At 50.9% G+C, this 20,685-nt stretch overlaps 1 protein-coding gene across 1 annotated transcript; it reads right to left on the reverse strand.

Annotated features, from left to right (window-relative positions):
• Positions 1–6: 6 nt before the first annotated feature.
• CFAP70 (cilia and flagella associated protein 70) lies at positions 7–20,666 on the reverse strand. Its single transcript, XM_072349052.1, has 28 exons — positions 20,521–20,666; positions 20,038–20,167; positions 18,552–18,738; positions 18,104–18,202; positions 17,784–17,863; positions 16,601–16,777; positions 16,083–16,265; positions 15,541–15,632; positions 14,372–14,471; positions 13,296–13,430; positions 11,834–12,001; positions 11,545–11,625; positions 10,949–11,040; positions 8,468–8,528; positions 7,235–7,426; positions 6,479–6,610; positions 5,880–6,005; positions 5,250–5,383; positions 5,057–5,172; positions 4,752–4,913; positions 3,854–3,910; positions 3,352–3,422; positions 3,092–3,244; positions 2,256–2,417; positions 1,763–1,852; positions 595–696; positions 393–440; positions 7–191 (listed from the first exon to the last, which is right to left on the reverse strand). The coding sequence occupies exons 2-28, from the start codon at positions 20,161–20,163 to the stop codon at positions 111–113; spliced, it is 3,207 nt and encodes a 1,068-aa protein (XP_072205153.1). The 5' UTR covers positions 20,164–20,167; positions 20,521–20,666; the 3' UTR covers positions 7–110.
• Positions 20,667–20,685: the final 19 nt, after the last annotated feature.

Raw genomic sequence — 20,685 nt, forward strand, 5'->3', positions numbered from 1 at the left:
GAGCGCGGAGTCAGCAGTAATGGCTATAATGGCTGTAATGGTTATAATGGCTGTAATGGCTGCAATGGCTGCAATGGCATTGAGCGGCACCACGCGTGACCGCCCCGCGCTCAGAAGGACGGGTCGCCGAAGCCGAGGCGCTGCTGGGTGGCGTGGAGCTCCTGCAGCAGAGCCGGGTCCGCCAAGCCGAGCTGCGGGGACAGGCCGTCAGGCATCCCACGAGCGCCGCGATCACCCGCAGGTCCCCCCTCCGCGCTCCGCCCTCAGCAGTGAGCAGCTCGGAGCGACGGGAGGGGGAGCAGCCACGGCTGGGGGGGGGGGGGGGGGGGCAACAGAAATAGCCCACGTTCGCATCACGCGTGGAAGGAGCGGGGCTCGCTGCCCACACTCACCTTTGTGGCGTATTTGTAGCACTGCTCTGCCTCCAGCTGCCGCCCCCCCTGCAAAACACGGAGGGGAAGGGGTGGGCTGATGAGCACGAGATGGCTGCTCGTGCCATCTGAGCACTGCAGTGATTGATCCTGCAACCACTTGTGCCCCTGGGATGCACGCGGTGCTCTTCAGGCTCACCCCAGGAGCTGGCCGGGCACTCACCTGCAAGCAGACAAGGGCCAGGTAAGCCCACACTTCAGCATTGCTGTTATTGAGGGCATTGGCTTCCGAGAGAGCATCCTCCGCTTCCACCATCTCTTCCAGCTTGAGGGGGAAAGAATAGAGGTGTGATGGCAAACAGCAAGCAGAAATGGCTTCAGAACTGGGCAGGCACCTGCTCCAACAGCCAAAAACCCACTACAGACACAAAGCATCCAGCAAAGCTGCTGCACTGAGCTGCTCTGACAGGGAGGCAGGAGGAAACCAACAGATCGGCTCCTGACACCTTTGCCTGCAGGAACCGAGCGGTCCAGTCCCATTGTGAGCAATCAGGACCTGCTGCCACGCGTGTAGCATGCATGTAGTGCGTGTAGCACTGCAAACATGACTTTGGTCCCGATGTCTCTTCCCACAGGGGCTCTGTGTAGGCAGAAGGGGCTGCAGCCAGCCCCCAGCACACACCACTCAGCCCCCTTGTTTTTGGGGTCTGTATCTTGGTGGGAGGCTTACATTTGCCCAAAGGGGAAACGGAGGAACCTGAGTTCCCAGCCTTAGTTCCTCTGTTTGGTTCTCTCAGCCAAAGCCCTTTGGAAGGAGCATGCAAGGTGTACCCCTGGGAGACACTGCGCTGCTGGTGGCTGTGTCTGGGTGTCCTTGGCAGCCCTTCAGAGGTGCTGGATTTCCTCTGGGCAAGGAAAGCACCGAGATTCCTCATTGCTGACAAGCTGCTCGATCCTTTGTGGTGATGCGCATAAAGTGAAGAATCATTAAACATCCAAGTTGGAAAGGACCCACGAAGATCATCAAATCCTACTGGCAGTCCAACGGGACCACCACATCAAATCAAATCCTATGCAGGCACTCAGGGCACAGCCCAGGCCCAGATGATGTGCATGCCATGACATCGTGGGGCCGGGGGCTCCGGCAGTGGGACAAGAAGGGCAGGGATGCTGCCCCTGGTGCGGTACTGAGGCTGATGGTTCTATTTTCTGCCTCCCATACAAGCAGCCCAGGGTGCCACCCTGTGACCGTGACAGTGTACAGCACATGACAGCTTCCTAGAGTATGGGTTTCACAGAGTTAAGCACTGAATAAAAGCCAGCCTTACATACAGAACCAGACACAGCACCAGGTGATGGGAACTTGGGATCTCACACCTAACAGCACTTACCCTATAGCAGGCGATTCCCACTCCCAGCCAGGTGAGACAGGACGCAGAGCTCTTGCAGGCTTGCAGGTAGATCTGCTTTGCCTTGCCATACTGCCATGAGAAAAATGATCACGTTGTTCTCTGTATCCCCTCCATACAGCCTCTCACCTCAGGGCTTTGCCCAACACCCCACCCCAACTGTGGCTCAGACACTGCTGGGAGGCTGAGCACTCCCCCACTGCCCCAAAGCTGGCGGCTCTATGCTGCCAGGAACCAATGCAGTCGTGTAAAAGACACCCTCTTTAATGCAATGATGAGACCATCCCAGCAGCACATTGAGACTCGAGTCGAGGGCTGCTCCGTGCTCCAAAGACTTCAGTACTCCGTAAGGTTTTGCTGCACTGCTGCATCTCAGCTATAGCTACAGGTAATGGTGTTCTGGACCTGGATCTGGCATCTCTTGGTACTTGCTTTGTGGAAAATGCCCTGTTTCCATTCCTGCATGGCTCCTCACCTCTTTGTCTTCCAGGTAAATGGAGCCCAGGCGCAGGTAGACAAAATGCATGTCTTCAGCATCCTCCACAAACCTGACAGTTCGCTCGTAGCACTCCTTTGCCTCCTGCAGGTCTCTCCTCAGGTAGCACAGGTGTCCCTTCTGAGCCCAGACATCAGGATTCTGTGCACACAAAGCCAAGCTCAAAGACAGGCAGGAGAGAGACCTAAAGGAGGACCCCTGTGATCAGCAGACATGGGGAGCTGGCAGGTATTTGATGAGAGCAGGACAGGTTCTATATATAGAATAAAAATCAAGTCAGCAGGCTGTCTACGTAATGAGAGCAATAGAAGCCCCCTCCAGCCTTCCCTGCAGGGCATCCTGACCCAAGCAAGGCTCCCAGCTCCCACAAGTATGCAAGCAGCATTTGGAGATGGCAGCTTTAAAGCCTCTGCACCTTCCATTCAACCCGACTCTGAAAAGCTGCCTTCTCTCTCTGCTGAATAGCAACTTTGTTCCCCACGAAACAGGGGCTGCCTCACAACGTAGGGAAAAAGGATCAGGATATACATGTTCCAAGGGAAGAGAAAGGCAAACAATGCAGAGAGAGGAGTCCTTGCTCAGAAATGCTGCCTGCCTGTGTGTGGAAGATGACAGACAGCAAATGATACACTGGGTAACGGGGAGGGCAGCGCCGCAGCCACAGCCTGGGGTGGTTAATGAGCTGTGATTGTCCTCCCCCAGAGAAACTGCTGCGGGTTAATATTAGAATTGCTCAGGTGGCAACGAAGCACGGACTCTAAGTTACACCTGCTCCTTTGGGATGGCATCCTGCACCTGCAGACACGGAGCATTACCAGGAAGTCAATCCGAATGGCGTTGTAGAGACATTCTTCACATTTGGAGAACTCTTCCTTCAACAAGCACATCCGGGCCAGTGCCAGGTAATAAGCACTGGAAAGGCCTTCCTGCTGGCTCAGCAGCTCGTGGGCAAGTGCCATGCGAACAAACTGCAAAGGAATGGCACAGCAGCATGGCTGGGGGAGCAGGCAAAGCAGGGGTATCCCCAGCAGGACGCTGCTGCTCCTCCCCTCCCTTCACTCTGTGTTGGGCTGACCTGGATGGCATTGAATTGCATCAGGAATTCCACCGCCTTCATGAAGATTGTGCAGGGAGGTTCGCCGTGTCCTGAAACAGGGGATGGCTCTGTCAGAAAACGCATCTCCATCAGTCCCAAACTGAAACAAGAGCAAGGCTGAGCCCCTGGCAGGGACAGAGGAATCCCAGCAACACAGTGTAAAACTCAGAAGATGACAGGGGAGGCTCAAACAGCTCTTAATTCAGCATTTTCTCCTGAAGGGCCTCTGTTTTTATGGATATCAGGACAGCACAGTGGATCCCTAAGGACCCAGCACTGCCATCTCTTTGCCATCCACAACAGAGCAGAGCTTTGCTGCAGATTCCCCAGCTAAGGGAAAAGAACAAGGCTTGATGTCTCACCTTAGCATCAGAACAGCCACAGCCCACTGCTCCCAAGTTATTTCCCTCCCTGCTGATTGCACAGAGCCATCTCCCAGCCCTGGGCTCTCCAACCCAAAACCAGTTTACCACTCCCTGACCTTCTGAGTCTGTCTCCGATGCTGAAGCCTCTTCCTCGGCTGCCTCTGGAACCCCCTCTGCAATGAGACGTCCATTAGGTGCAAGCAAAAGAGTTTAGGGCAAACTGGCCAATTTGGAGCAGAACTCCAGAGAAATGGGAGAAGAGAAAACACACAGGAACCATCAGATTTCCATAAATAGGATGAAAATAGCTTGCAAGAGGTAATACCTGACTCTCAAGTCTCGAATGCAAGATTACCATAAGAAATAGATATAAATGAGGCAATATCCCTTCTTCTGGCATATGACACTGGAGGCCTCTCTGCCTGCCTGCGGCGCTTTGCTTGGAGTGCTGATAGTGTCAGAAATAAAGCTAGTCAATCTTTGCCACAGCCCTGCCAAATATTCAGGACTTGGGACACAAAGCCCTGGCTTAAGCTGGATTCACAGAGGCCCCAAAGGAAGCCTTCGGGTCAGAACTGCCTCCAAGCAGCTGTTTTGTTCCTTTTGAATTGGTCAGACAGCGCTTTCCGAGCTGCATTGGGTCACAGCAACAGCCTTCATGAAAGCTAAACCTGGACAACCCTAAATGACACCAATCACAGTGGCAGCCCTACCCTTCCAAGCCTTGCAAGGTCCATTTGCTCTCTCCAGTCACTCTGGTCGCTGCCCACACATCTATATATCAGCAGCAATGAGCTGGGCCAGAAGAATAAATGCTGTGTACCTGTATTTCAACCTCAGCATTTAAAGAAGTGCACTTGCCCTGTTGTCTCTGGCATAATTCATAGTGTGTTCAAGCTCACAGCCCACCACTGTGTCCTTTACCCAGCGTATTTCTCCTCTTTGGTCTCACTGTTCTGCTCTGAGCCCCCTCACTGTGCTATAAAGGCACCTCCTGGTTTTGCTAGGAATTACCTGGGCCTAGACTGGAAGACCCCACAGAAGTAGCACTCATTGTCTTTTTCCCTTCACCAGCGTTGCTCCTTTCCCTGGCCTGCTGTGCTTGGAGTCTCTTCTTGGCTTCACGGAAGGCCATTTCTGCCTGAATATTATTATTCTGCAGCTCATAGAACAGACCTATGAAATACAGAAATAGCAGCATAAGCAGAAATCTAACCCTCAGTCCTCAGATTACAGCAGCGGGGAGGAACAGCAGGAGAAGAAACAAGGCTTGGCTCTACAGGAATGCCTTCAGCACACAGTCTGGCTTGCTTTTGTACCTGAAAGCGTCCGTGCTACGACACTGGATGGCCCCAAGCAACAAGCATCCTCAAAGAAAATCTCTGCCTCTTCGTAGTGCTGCAGCATGACTGCCACAATCCCACAGAGCAGCAAGCTGGGGACAGGAGCAGCTCCCCATCAGCAGCATGCAGGACACCCAGCACCTTCCCACCCACTGGGAGCACACAGCACCTTCTCACATGACGTGGGTCCAGAGAAAGAGCCTCTCGGAAGCACTCCTGAGCTTTAAGGGTGTCCTCGAGCAGGAGGCAGAATGCCCCATAGTCCAACCAGTACTGGATGTTGCGCTGGTCCTTCGCTATCCTCTGCACACAAGAGAGCGACACTGGAGGGCTCTTGCCATCAAGCTCAGCACATACAATGCACTGAGAAGACAGCTCTGCTATAACCATAGCTTTCCTCTGGCTGAGTTTAGCAGCTATTAAGCCCTTGTCTATCACATTCTAGGGTTTCCCTTAATTGGGATCGTGCTGGGCTTCCTTTAAGCCTCCTTCACCTATCAGTATCCTCCAGCTTAAGCTGGCCACCTCTTAGCCGCCTGATTGCGAACCCAGTGCCCCCAGTGCAGACCCAGCGTTCCTTTTGGACTGGCTCGTCCCATTTCCATTGGCCTTGAAACTGCAGACTCCAGTGAGATGGCCAGCTGCTGCCTCACATCCTCCAGAGAGCAGCATCTCCCTAGGAAATCCCTCACACGTTCAGAGTGAGTATCCTGCTCATGTTCACCTCCACTGCAATGGTGTGCTGGCTGCCAGCCCAGACACACAGGATGGGGACAGGGAGGGACAGGGGCTCCTTTACCTGCTGGTGGTAGAGCGATGCCAGCTTGTAGTCCTTGTTGACTTCAGCTTCGCGAGCATAGAGCCAGAGCTGCTCATCAGTCATGTGGATTCGAGGGACCGGGGAAGCAGCTTCTTCATACAGTAGCTGGTAAGAAGTGAGACAAGGTTAGCCTTAGCCAGGGTAAGAAGGAGGGTATGAACACTTCCCGTGACAGCAGCAGTCCCCAGCTGACACTGCGTGGAGCACACCATGGCACAGGTAGGGCTGGATGAGTTGGAAAGTCAACACAAACTGGGAGATCCATGCTCTGCCTTGGGTGTGGGGGGTGGCAGATGGCAGAGACCCAGCCACCCTCACCATGAACCAGCTACAGCAGCTGTTACCAGCTGTATTTCCCAGGTTTCACTGTCTGGATTTCACAGCAATGGGATACGCATGCACCAGATCCTGCCTCTGCATGTGGCTCAGGGCCCATATGTGATAACTGCAGCAAATGGAAGCACAAACCTGCAGGTGTCTTGAAGGCAAAAGTACCTTGACTACAAGTGGTGTCTAGCACTGGATTCACAGTGAAGCTATGTCCCAGATTACCCACCCCAGCCAGTGTTTCTCCCTACCTGGTTCAGGGCAACATGCATCTGATCCACCAGGTACACATACAGCTCACTGAGAAATGCTTGGAACTGCTCCTGGGTCTCAAATGCTGTGGTCTTCAGGTATTTTTCCCTCACAATCTTCACTACAGCATACTGTGGAGACACGTAACACTTGAACATGGCAGGTCCCCTGAAAGCTCCATAATCATAACAATACAGAGCCATAACATGGATTGTCATAGAGAACACCCTGAATTGGAAGGGACCCACAAAGATCATGGAGTCTAAGTCCAACTGTCTGAAGCTCCATCCTAGTCCTAAGGAAGAAATCCAGCCCAACACTTAAGAAAGGTAAAAAGCAAAACAAAACAAGCAGGGACAAATTCCTTTCCCACCTCTCTGCCTTTGCTTTCCCTGACGTGCAGGTGCCCCTTTGAAGGACACGTGGAGAAGCCCCTTCTCCCTTGGGAAGGCTGTGAGCATGCAAAGCAGTCAGTTTTGCTTTCATCGGGATACAATATGGGACAAATGGATGTGATCAGCCTTGCACCCCCCCCTGATGACAGGAAAAGTTCTCCCGGTGCATGCCCACAGCAGCCTGCTCTGTCAGGAAAAAAAACTGCCCTTCCTCACATCTCTGCAACAGCCTTGGGTGACAGGAAGGGATTCTGTGGCAACACATCATGCTAAGTTATCACTGTGGAGCAGCAGTTCCTCACTGAGAAACTGCCAGGACAAAACGAGCAGGGAAGTGAAAACAGCACAATAGATCCCTGCCTTCAGCTGTTCCTTAAAAGCAAAATATTTCCCAGAGCTATTGAGCTCAAAGTTGAGCTGACGCCTCTGTTCCTCCAGGGTTTGATGGTCTGTTGCTCCTTGGTCTGGTGGCTGCTTTCCAAACAGCTCGTGGTATTCACTTAGGATGGCAACAGCAATGTTTGCGACGTGGTTGTGATAATCTTCCACGGCCTAAGAAATAGGAAACATCAAGAAGTAAATAAGTGATCAGATTTCAAAAGTCACTTATGCCATCAACCTTGAAATGTGTTGCATTTGCCAGAGCCCACACCTCCCATTAACTCCACCTGACTCAAGTTGCAATCAGTCTGTCACAGCCTTTCCTGTCCATGCCTCAAGGCTGCAAAAATATCTGCACGTAAATACAGAAGTGCTCCTTCCTAATTAGTTATTGTCCCTGCTGTATTTTTCACTGAGTCCACTGGTTGTCTCTTCTGTAGCAGTAGAACTGGCTGCAAATAAACTGTATCTCACTTGCTGAGAGCCCTTTAAAGCCACAGGCCAGGCCCCCCTCAGAAGGGCCTGTAGTATCCATAATCTCAGCGGCAGAAGCTTCCATGCATGGCACTAATCAAAATGCATCACTTCGTGCCCTCCAGACAGTCCAGCACTAATCAATTCTGCAGCAGTACTGGGGTCATTGCTTCGTCCCCCACTGTTGCTTTGAATTTCCCATCAGCCAGGGTTCATCTGAGGACACGTTCCTTCAATGGCTGTTCCGTACCTACAGAAAACCAGCCAAGTGTTCTCTGATCATTTCCTGGGGTCGGGAAGTTGAACATGCAAAAGTCCTTAAAAAAAAAAGAGAGATTCTGGGTGACCCGAGTGGTGTTGGTGCTGATTCTGTTCCTATTTGTCTGGGCCTGAAGAAGTACATGGAATAGTCTGAGACAAGAAAGTGTTGGGACTGCCCAGAGGCAAACAGCTCCGGTACCTCACTCCAATCACTTCCAAACACCCCCACGCTGCTGCTTTCTTCTCTGCCTTTTCTAGATCTCTCCCTTTTTAAGGGCTGCAAATACAAGAAACGATTTCCCAAGGCATCGTACTACAAAGGTAACACACCCCAAAGTTTTCTGTATGCTCCCTCTGCAGATCGCATCTGTATGTTGCCGCAGGGCTCAAAATGGAGATGAAAATCTCTCAAGTGAGAGGGATGAGGACAGGACAAGGCAGCGGGGTGCTGGTGAGGCCATAGGCTCCTGCACTTACCTTCTTGGCTCCTCCAGGCCGGGGAGGCAGCAGAGGGCGAGGGGGTATCATCTCCTTGACCCTGCCAATGTGAAGACAGAAGGGATCAGCCTGACACCAGCAATGCTTGGTTATCTCAAGCACAGCCAACCTGCAGTGCAAGGCCTGCAGGATGTCATCGTGCCCCAGAGACACCTTACGGGGACCAAGGAGCAAGAAACTGAAGGTCAGACCAAGAATGAAGCGTAGAGAGACCAGAGCACCCATATTCAATGCATACTGCTTTGAGAGAACCAGCTACTACTTCACTCCCTGCTTATGATTACGCTCCACAGGGATTAGATGGGATTTCTTTAGTTATTTTCATCAGGTTTGATCACACCAAAACTACTGTAAACCTTCAGACAGGGTAAACCCTGGGCCAACCCACCCATCAGGTCCTCACATGGCACCCCATCCCTGGGCCATGCACTGACACTGTTTGTATCACCACTAGGGTTACAACCACCTCCCAAATACTATCCAAAGGTCCTTAGGACTATGGGAACATTAAGACTGTTCTGAAACCCTTAGAGTCAAAACAGTCTAAATTCACTGGGATTTGATCGAGATTTCCTGTTTGCTGGCACTGAAGCACCTTCAGTCCTTAGAACACAATCCTGCCCACCTAAAAAGGTGTCACATCCTTGTGTTGGCTCCTACACAATCAGCAAAGCAAACTGCTTCCCCCACACCAAACCTAAATCCTGTAGCTGTTTTTCCAGCTCAAACAGCCTCCGGGCAGCTGACTTCTCCAGGTTCAGTCCTCTGACCATTTCTCTGTATACTCAGAGATCGGAAAGGACTCAGTGATGAGAGATGCAGCTCTCCTCTCACTCACCTCGCCCACATGAACAGTGATGCCACAGCCTTTGCTCCTGTCCCCCTGCGACCCCCATCAGCTGCTTTTGCCCACGAGCCTCAACATGAAGCTCCAAAACACCCTTCAGAAAGCTGCTGCTCCTGCTGGTCCCTCATCCCACGCAGGACGTATCCCCACAGGACACGAATACAGTCATCTAACTCTGCATGAGGCTGCTGTAGGCACCAGGGAAGATGCCAGGTCTATGGAAAGCGCTGTGATCTTAAGCAGCAACACGTCCTTTTCCTTCTATTGCACACCCTGCCGTGCTGTCTGCTCCTCTTGTTCTGCAGTGCCTCCCTGCAGAGATCTGGCATCACTCCTTGAGAAGCCACTGAGCCTGAACAGTGCAGCGCCCACACTCACAGCCCCGCTCCCATCACTGCCGCGTTACCTCTGCTAGTGGCACAAATGAGAACCAAACTGCTTCACTTCGAAAGCAAACCGAGCACAGCAGCAACTCAAGCAAAGTAAGCCAGCAGAAAGCGGAGGCTGACAGAAAGCGCTGGATGCAGCCCAAGGAAGGGAGCTGAGGTTTGCTAATGAGCTCTGCATTCAAGCCACCTTCCAGGAAATAAAAACAACAACAATGAAAGCATAATTGCTGAACACGTGTGCCAGGACACGTGTATGTGGCATCAGCTGAAGCCCCCTAAGAAAGGACTTTCTATTGCCACTCAGATCTGATTTTCCAGGCTTCCCATCCACAGCTGCGCAAGGCAGGCGAGCAAAGGGGAATTACAGTGAATTTCTGTAAGCTGCAGTAGTGTAGGAAGCAAATAAAAAGGCTCAGGGGAAAGTCTACTGACAGGGAGGCTCGCTTTCCCCAAACCTGTTTTCCTGGAAGACAGCAGGCAGAACAAAAGACAATACACATAATACACATACTTCCTGTTGAAAGAATGGCTGCTGCTGTGTGGTTTCTCCTCATGTTTCTGGCTGAAAGAGATATACTGCCCGTGCATGATGTGGTTTATTCATTTGCTGTATTTTCTCTCTTTTTATCCAATAAATTACACATGTTAAAGTCTTTTGCAGGTAGCACCACAGCAGGACTACTGGACAGGAAGCAACTGCCTTAAATTAAACACACAGTGAAAGCCTCGAAGCCTCAGAGAGGAGAGCACAGCTCTACAGCAGAACTGTATGAAAAGCAGAGCCCAGGAACAGGAAGAAAGTTGTGAGAAAGCTTCAGAAAAGCAACAGAATGCAATTCTGATGTTAGGGCAGTGCTACCTACAGCAGCCCATTGGTGGCCAGCCCTGACCAAGCAGCTGAACATCACGTGCAAGAGGCAAGTACGGGGGGATTAATGGGAAACAAAGCCTGGACAGGAACACAGATACTGTCGTGCAGAGATGCCAGCTCAGATGAATGCAACTGTTTCCCAAACCCAGGCAATGCCACTGCTGAAGCAACCTAACCCTAACCCTAACCCTAACCCTAACCCTAGGTGGCTTTGTTTGTCCTCCTGATTTCAGTGGAGCTGGATGAAGCCTTCAGCTACTGCTTGCAGCAATGGGTAGGCTCCCTATACAGCCTGGTTTGTGCCCTGCAGCATTGAGCTGTCAGCTCCAGAGTTATAGCATGTCTTTACACACCTTTTGGTGAGCTCCTCTTGCTGTCGTTTGGGTACCAAAGCCTTGTCCAGCTTTATCTCCATCACCAGGAATGTTCCTGCTTCAACATATTGCTGTGAAGATAAACATTGCTCTCTCAGTGTTGTGCTATCTCAAGACATTACTGACAAGATGAAAAGCTGAACATTCAGCTACAGATCTTCAGCAAATCCTCTTTAAACTGCAGAGATCCCGCTTGCTTTAGAACTTGCACTCAAAATGATTTACAGTAGAAAAATTCACCTTGAGAAGTCAGTCTAGGGAAAATAAAAACGGCAACCACTCAGCCAATCATTTTGCTTGGAGAATGTATATGCATTCTGCATTATTTTGAGAGAGAAGTCACAAAAAAGGAAGAAACTCTTCTAAACAATGCCTAATTATTTATGGAGACCTTCCAGCCCAATGCTAGACTTTCCTCCACCTGGACGTCACTGGAAGAACTCCAGGACAGCATCTGCGTAAAACATCCCTTGTCTCCAGCTCGCTCTTAAATAACTTCATTAGGTGAAAGGAGTGAGACACTGATGCAGCCAAAGTCTAGCAGTCTTTTCTTCGCTTTGGAGATACAAAATTACCTTTCCATCAAGGCTGAGAGATGAGGCACTCGCAGCTTCTTCAGCAGCATCTGACAACTGCGTTCTTGTTAAGTTGGACATCTGTTGGAAAGCAGGAAAGGACATCTCGATTTCAGATCCGAAACTCACGCCCTCATCAAGTGAGGATGTGATACATTTGCTCAGATAGCATTCAAGGTGATGAGCATCCCTCAGCTGGCTAAAGCAATGCAGCATCCGTCCCTGATTATGGCTATCTCTGATGTAGAAAAGGTCCAAGTGTGTTGCAATATGCGTCTCTAGACCTCACCCTTCTGTGCAATTCATGTTCTCTGGTCATCTTCTCCTTATCTTCCTTCTGGGTCTTACTGGGAACAGCTCTGGAAAGAGATGAACTGGTTCCTGGGGTCCCTGATCCTTCTTTAATCAGACTGATCTGTGGACGGAGATCCCGCAGGACACTCTGCTGCCTTTTAGTCTGAAGGGGGTAGAGGGTGGAAAGAAAAGACAGAAGTGAGGAAATCGAAGGTCAAGGCATTCCTTTGCCTTAACCTTTCACATCGCAGAACACAGAATCTAAATACATTAAGAAGCTCTGCAACCTCATCCTTTCCCCACAGGCAGTTAGCTACCTGCGCTCAAGGCCAGCTCTGATACCACACAGCTGTACAACCTCAGGTCTGACTGCTAAGAAAAGAGCTGCCTGAGGAAGCCTCACTGCCATCTCCGTGCTCAAAGGCTGCCGTTTCACCAAGGCACCGTCCCTGGGTTCTTGCACGAACTCAATCCTTGATCTGCCTCACAGGCATGGACTTGCCAGGTGATGTGAACTGCTGGAAGCAGTGGCTGCCCTCCCCAGGTGTGCCCTGCATTGTGTTTTGGGTACTGCTGCCTGCCCTGGGGTGACTCAGCTCCCAGCCCGCTTTCCCAAGCAGAGCAGTTTCCCTGACACACCTGTAACTTGCTGGGACCAGGTTTTTCACTCTGCCTGTTTACACACTGTGTGAGCACCAAGGCAGGGCTCCCTCCCAGCTGTCAGCACTAAAGGAGTTGGGTCAGCAAGGACTCAGCCATGTGGCAGGTCCTGCTTCTTCCCCCAGCAGCTGGTACCCAGCAGCAGCAGCAGGGAGGCACAGAGATGGGCTGTAGTCCCCCCAGCATGGGCTGCAGCACTAAGGGAATGTGGGCAGTGAAAGCAAGCTGTGCATCTGCCCTCCTGAAACAAGCTCAGGTCTGTTTCAGGAGTACTGTGGGAAAACGGAGACGTAACTGTCACTTTTAGTAACAAGGGGGGGGGGGGGAAAGCAAAAGACAAATAAACCTCCACGAGCTACAGCTGAAAGAGCTCCAGTGACAGCTTTTCTGGTTGTTGCCTGGGGTAACGCTATCCTTTTAGAGCCACTGTTTGCTCTTCCCAGCAAAGCAGTTCATTTGTCTGTGCTCCTGAGTGGGGAGTGAGAAGCAATCTCACAGCTCTACTTACTCAGTTGCTGACAGAGAAGGGAGTGCACTGAGATCCAGAGCCTCCCCCAGCCCCTAAACCTGCTCACCCACACCCAACAATCACCTGCCTTTGAGAAGGCTGCACCTAGCAGCTCGTAGCATTGCTCTCCAGCTCCAGAAGAGCAGTGAGCTCTCAGAGCTGGCCTTTGAGCACTGCTCTGCCCCATTCCTCCTGCTCCCAAACAGCACGCTGCTCACCCTGCCTGCACCCACCCTGCACAAGCAGCTGCAGAGGTGGCACAGAGCCTGGCTGTTTCACCAGCTCTCACCTTCTCGAGCACCTCGCTGTCTTGGTAAGCAAAGACACGAAAAGCACCTCGGATCCTCTTCACGCCAGGACACAGCAAAGGCATCATGTTGACATATGCCACACCATGGAAGAAAATCTGCCTGTCCTCATCTCCCTGGAAACACAGATCAAGGCACTGAGATACTGAACAGACTGTTATTCTCTTAAGGAAACAAGGTCACCGATCCCATTAAGAAAAGGCCATGCAGCAAAGCAAAGCACCTGACAAGCCAGGGGCTCTGCCAATGGCACACAGCCAAGGCAATCCAGACAAAAACACCGGAGTCATTCGATATGTAGAATATCAATTGTATACCAACCCCAGCAGGGCATTCTCCCCAATGCACACACTGTGCCACTCCTCAGTACAGTCTTATCCTGATACAGCTGCTAAATTACCAGCCACCTGGTTAGGAATCCAAATGATCCTACAGGACCTGTGAGCATCTCAGGTGTGACACAAGTCAAGCAGCTACAAAGGCCTGAGTGCCCAGGCCAGCAGAAGACCAGTAAAGTGAAGTATCTCAGTCATAAATGCTGGCACCAGTGGGTGACAAATGAGATTTAGACCAACTTTCACAGCTTTGCCCTGGAACATATTAGGGACTGTCACAGAACCAGCTGTCAGGAGCAGAACCATTAGCAAAGGAGCTCTTTCTTTGTTATGTCACTTCAGCTGAGGTGCCAAAGCGAAGCTTATTTACACCCACAGAAAGAAGGCATGAATTTCTTCAGGGTGTGCAAGAAAACAAAACCAAAACAACATTGGCTGAAGATAAGCTTCATGAATGACTTCACTTCTCCAGAAGTGCCCCCTCCCTGCCCTTTTCCATCAAGCTACACGCCTGGAAGCTTTTAGGGAAAAAAAATCTCACCCTCCTTTGTTTATTTAGCAGCTCTATTAGGCTGATTAAACCCTTCACAAAGCTTCCAGCCCTCTGACTTGCTTCGGCTGGTTCAAGGCTGGTTTTGGTATAACAAAGGTGTGGAAAAAAAGTGCTCAATGACAAAACGCTGCTCCACAAGCCATAGCAACACGTCCCTCCCCACTTCTACCTTGTCAGCTTTGCTGGTTTTCCCTTTGCTGGACGGGGTCATTGGCATCCTGCAGACCTCCACAGGCCAGTACTGGCACTCTGCGATGCGCTTCTTCAGGCTGAACACAGAGGAAGGCACTGAGAACTTGCACAACTCAGGCTCTCCCCAGTTAGCCACGCTGCCCTCCCTTCCGTCCCATCAGCCTCACAGCCCTCCACCTGGCTTTACACCACCCCATTCGCACGGCACAGCAACCAGCCTTGCCCCATTGAAACATGTTCTTTTGGGACATGCTCCTTTCCACCCACCACTACATGCATTTATGGCACCACCAGCTATATAAGGATTGCAAGAGCAACACACACACGGTTTCTCTCTCTCCTGTTTACATCAGAATTGAAGCAAAAAAAAAAAAAAAAAGAAGAAAAAGAAATATGATGAATGTTGGTATTAACCCAAAGCGGATCCCAGGCTGAGGAGTATGTATGTATGTGGTGGGAAGGGGAACAAAACTCCAACAGACAGAAAGGAATACTTCCACGTGAGAGATTCCTTGGCTGTGAAGCACACAGCCATGGTGAAGCTGAGGCCAAGAACGTTGCAGGAGTCAACAAGAAGTGCGACGCCTATCCTGATCTTGAACATTTCTGGAGCTATTAAAAGTTCTGTTTAGCCAATAAAAAAGCAAGTGTAGGAGTGCCCATGTAGAGCAAAAGGATTTTAATATACTGGGAATTCAACAGAACTCAATTAGCAGCTAAGAGGAAAGCTGTGTGGGTTCACCATGGCTGCCCCCCCTTCCTTCAAGCCTTCAGGTGACAGTGGTGAAGAGGTCATGGGAGGGAACGCAGCCGTCATTAAGTGTTTGCACTGCAGAAGGAACAGTAACCAGCTCCAACTGCTGGCAGCAAAAGAGAGCATTTAAAGCCTGAAGAAAGCAGCTACGGCCAATTCATCTTCTGCCACCGATGCAGAGCTAAGTTGCTGCCAGCAATTAAAGGCAGTTAAAGTGCTCTCTTGCTAATACGAGCACCTTCAGCCAGCAGACAGCATAGGAGATGTACAGCCACATAAGAGCTCTAAGAACGTTTGTGCATTGCTTCTCACAGCCCAAGACAAGTCAATTAAATGCATTCTCAAGCAGTTTCTCTGATCACTCAGAGCTGGGAGGTTCTCGTGCCCCTTACATGAGTACTGCAGCAGGATCCAGGTAACAGCGTTGTTCCGTGTCCCACACGATTCTCTTTTTGCTTTCTGCCCGGATCCTAAATTCCCTGTCCTGAGAGATGTAGTATATGGTCAGGAGGAGTATATTGCCAGGAGAGCAAGTTCCACAGCCTGCATCATCCCCACATCACCTCCCTAAAATGTGCCCTGGGATAGAAGATGACTCCGAGAGGTGTCCCACTCACCCAACCTGGGATACCCTCGCAGAGTAAGTGAGCAGCCACAGTACGAGGAGCTTGGCTCACAAAGGGGCAATACAAAGCCTCAGCCCAGCAGCTCAGGAGTGAGGACTAGACTTGCCACATGCACTCCTGGGAGCCCTCCTGCAGTGTTAGCATGCCTGCTGGCTTGCAGAACCATCTCCATGCCCAGACACTGCACACAGAGCTGAACACCCACCTTCCCCATCACCCCCCTGAAATGAGTCTCTCAATGTTTTCATCAGCGCCTTCAGGGAGGCCTGATGGTCCCCTTCCTGCCAGAACAGTCAGCCCTTCCTCACCTTTGTCTTGTTGAGCTCTCCATCCTCATCCTCATAGGGACCACCAAGAATGAAGGAGTTGGGTATGTTCAGAGCACCAGGGGCCATGATGTTAGGAAGAAACCACTTTTTAGGTCGGGGTAATGGTTCTTTGTCACCACCAAGCTTCAGGATGCCATTCATGAAGAGCAAGGGGACTTCTTTCTAAAGAGACACAAGAATGAAAGGACTGCTGCCTCCAACATGAGCAAGTGTCAGCTGCTCCGAGCTGTGCTTAACAAAGCAAGGAAGCAGTGCAGGGGCCTGGCTTGAAGAACATGCTCCACCACATGCATACAAAGAAGGGAGAAAAAAAAATCACGGCATGGAACAAAACCTGCCAGTTTCAACCCGAATTTTGCCATGCAGTCCTTTATCCGTGTTAAAGAAACACCAGGGCTGTACCCCTATGGGTCTGCTCACTTGTTCCATGGTGGGGGACAACCACCTGCTCTGCAGCAGCCAGCACCCAACCTAGCTGTATCAGGACTCAACCTCACCTTCCCAACTGCTGGTACTTGCAAGCAAGCCATGTAGTTATGCGATGGTCCATTGGGAACAAATGCTTCGGGGACAGAACAAGCTGCCTCTAGCGTGACACTCATGAAGTTCCCATCTGAAAGCTGACTTGGAGAAAGGAGGGGCTTCTTGGTGCACACAGACACTTCAAGAGCACACTGCAGGGAAAAAGGATTTAAAAAACAGCTAATAACTGGACAGTTCTAATTCTCTGCTCTTGTGGGAGAAGCAAGCAGAAAGCCAAGGCTAGAACATATAATGTTATCTTATTCCTCACTTCAGATGTTAAAGAAAACAGACAGGCACAAGAAAGGAATTTCATGGTCAGTCTTTCCTATGTCCAAATTGTGCTATCTGTGCGTTTGCCTCAGAGCCTACAGAAGGCACAGCACACATAGAGCCAGGACCTCTGACAGGAAAAGGAACAAGAGCACCAGGGATAGAAAACAGTGCTCGTGATTCAGAGCATGTGAAAGCCAAGGCCATACTTCAGCTCTGTCCTATCTCCACGTACTGTGTACAGCCATTAGCTACCTGCCCGACCCTGGATGGGTGCTGCACAATGAAAAGCCAGCTGTTCAGCATTTATCATCTTTCCTCCCTCATGGGTGGCCCCATGCCTTGCTTATTATATCATTTAAATACAGGAGTGCGAATGCAATACCTATCCACCTTCTTCACTCATGGTGCTAAGCAGATGGAGACTCAGCAGCAAAGTTTTTCCAGTCTCTTACTTCATTCCCTGTTTTATTCACTGGGTACTTTTCAATCTGCTGAATGAATGAGGGCCTTGCAAGAAAGGCAGTGAGAGGTTGTGCAATAATAGACTGTGAGACATTTTATTCATAGAAAGGAAGACTAATGAAGCTGAGCAGGTAATCCTGCCTTTCCCTTTTTCTGATTTTTCACTACGATTTCTATCTTGAATATTTTTTTTCCAAGGCAATTTGGTAGCTGCACTCATTAGCATTTCCTAGCACGACCTCACCTATCATAAGCACCTTGGAACAGACGTCAATGGGAGTACGAAAAGCCTCCAAGCTTTTAATATATAGGGCTGTGATATATCTGTGACGAGCTAGGTGGCTGAGTAATGCTCGTCTGCCCCATTAAAAAGCAGCAGAGAGCCGAATGAGCAAAGGAACAGTTCCAAATTCCACATACCTTGCCCTCCGGGTGAAGGCTTTCTGATGGAGATGTAGACACTGCATGCAAAGGAGCCAAGACTGTAAACGAGCACTGTCCTGAGAAGAACCAGCAAGGAGGAAAGCTTACAGTGAAACCCTCTGCAGAAAACTTCAGCCTTTAAGTTGTGCTGCTACAACTCCTAAAGCTGAACTGCTGCTGCCATCCCCTCTCCCCTTTGGCCCCAGTCTTTCTAAAGACTAAGAAGTCCATTTTCATCAGGAGGAGGTTATTTATGATGAGGATTCCATGAGCAAAGATCAGTAATACCAGGGAGCAAGAAGTGGCTGTGGAAGTACCTTGCAGCAGAGGTAGAAGGTCCAACACAGCTTGGCCAAGTGGCATGGTCTTCTCCTCCTTCTGTTTCTTCTCCTTTTGCAGCACTTCTATCACTGTCACTATAGAGAAACATAAGACAGGAGCTGGCAGTGTTTCTCAGACAGCTTCAGAGAAGTTTGGAGCAGCAATCTCTGGCAGGGGCTGCAAAGGGTCTGTGTCAGCTCCAGCACATGCTCCTGTATCACCTCACATGGCTGACAAGAGCAGTGAAGCCAAAGGGCCAAGCCAACATGAAAGGGGATTCTTCCAGCTGGCACAGAGGGGAACAGAAGGGCTGAGATTCCCCCACTGCTGCTGCTTAAGTGCTATTCTTGAACATGTGACTCCTTCAGCAAGAAGGCAGAGCACGGCAGCTGACAGCACCACCTCCACCCCTCCAAGGAGTGAGACTCTGCATCAGGTACTTACAAAGTGCAGGTTTTTGTGCAATGTCGACCCAAGAGTTGGGCCCATCAGGGCTGTATTCAAAGCTGGCCGTGAAGTTGTAGTTTGCCATCCCGTGTGGAGAGACATCAGTCTTGGAGGAGTCTCCCAGGGTCACCCCATTGTACTCCACACGAACCAACGTCATCGAGGCGTCACTTTTGATACTTTTCTGTGCAACACGGACAGAGAACAGATTAAGCAGTTGGTTTGCAATCGAACAAAGTCACCTCCAGGAGGGGGCTTTAGCTCTCCAACCTGGACAGAGCACATTGGTGAAACTCTCTGGCTGTTCCACTGCAAGAATGGGGAAGAGGCACAGAGCACAGCTGTGTTGAGACCTGTCTTTAGAAAGGACATTTCCTGGTCCACCTTGCTGTGATGCCTCAGGGATTAAAAAGGGGCTGAAAGTCTGGGTGAGCTCACAGGACACTCGTGTGTATCACATAACTGCAGCAAGCCCTGAAATCAAGCCAGGGCTCCAGCAAGCTCTTTGGGGTTTGCTGGCTCTGCTAGGCCAGCTTTACACACAGATGAAGAAGTCAAAGTTATAACACATCTCCACAAAAGGCCACAAACACGGGTGAGCAGCCATGGTGACAGCAGAGCACCTTGCAGCCACACACCCAGGCAGCCCTGACCTGTGGGCATTTCCACTGCAGGGTGAGGAAGAGATGAGAAAGCAGCTACAGAAGGAGCTCCCCTCAGGATAAACACAGTTCCCTCTTCCATTCAGAGAAGAGTGATCACCCCCCCCCCCCGCATGCAGAGACCATTGTACCCAAATGGAGTGTTTCTTTCATCCTCAGCAGCAGGGATGCCTAACCTGCAGGGACCAGGCCCTGAGCTCCTGCTCTCCATGTCACTGGGTTAATTAGTTCCATATTGGCTTTTGCACAAAAAGAGACTTCATTCACTTGATTTTAATTTTCCATCGTGCTTGCTGTCTCCTTGAGCATGCATTACGTGAAAGGCTAAACAGAAGAATCCAATTAACCTTTCCCATTAATTATCTTATTCTCCTCTCATTCTTCTCTACAACTCTAATTACACAGATTCCGTGTTTCACACAGTTGGACCTGTTCCATATTATTGTTATTATTGTACATTTGAAAGCCTTTCCCCTTTAGCCATAGCCGGGACATCCACAATCCCTCTGGGCAGCAGTTCCAGCATCTCACCACTCTCAGAGTAAACGACTTCCCCCTGATACCCAACCTCAATCTTCCCTCCTTCAACTTAAAACCTTTTCCCTCGTCCCACTGTTATCTACCCTTTCAAAGAGCTGGCTCCCCTCCTGTTTGCAGGCTCCCTTTAGGTACTGGAAGGCTGCAATGAGGTCACCCCACAGCCTTCTTTTCTCCATGCTGAACAAGCCCAGCTCCCTCCACTCCACCCCCCAGGACCCGCAGGTCCTTCTCAGCTCCCATTGATGAAAGCAGCTGATTAAACACATCCAGAAGAGCTTTACCAGGTCCTGGGCCTTCACCACGGTGATCTGGACCACGTTTGTCAGTAAGGGCTGCGACTCGCCGGGATCAGATGTATCAGGAGGGCTGGACTCCTTGGGGGCAGGTGGCTCCGCTGGGACCTCCATGGCTCTGAGGGAAGAGGAATGAGAGATACACAGGAATGCTTTCTCCTTGCATGCGGCTGTGGCAGGAAGGTCCACCCAGCCCGCAGAGGGGACCTTTCCCACAGGATCCCAAACGGTTTGCAGCATTATCTGAGGCTGTCAACACCACAAGCACGTGGCTTCAGGAGGGCTGAGTGTCACAGGACGAGAAGCAGGAGGAGAAGGAGGAACTCCACGTGGAAGTGACCCAGAAATCGCTCTGCTCAGCCCCCAGGCCTGCAGCCCACAGGAGGGCCGTGGCAGGGCCAAGGGCAACACAACCTTTCCTAAGGCCTCAGTGCGGGCTTCCTGCAGCTCCCCGCGCCCCAGCACCCTTACCGCAGAGCCCGAGGAGCCGGGAGGAGGCCCTGGGGGTGCGGAGCGGGCGAAGAACCAACGTGAGCCCCGGGGAGCCGAACTCGGCGGCGGCGGGACGCGAACCCGGGGCCTCAACTGCCTCAGGGGCGGGCAGCGTATCGCCTGGCTTCCCGTAACCACGGCAAC

Source organism: Excalfactoria chinensis, chromosome 14 (assembly GCF_039878825.1).
Source record: "Excalfactoria chinensis isolate bCotChi1 chromosome 14, bCotChi1.hap2, whole genome shotgun sequence".
Lineage (NCBI taxonomy): Eukaryota > Metazoa > Chordata > Aves > Galliformes > Phasianidae > Excalfactoria > Excalfactoria chinensis.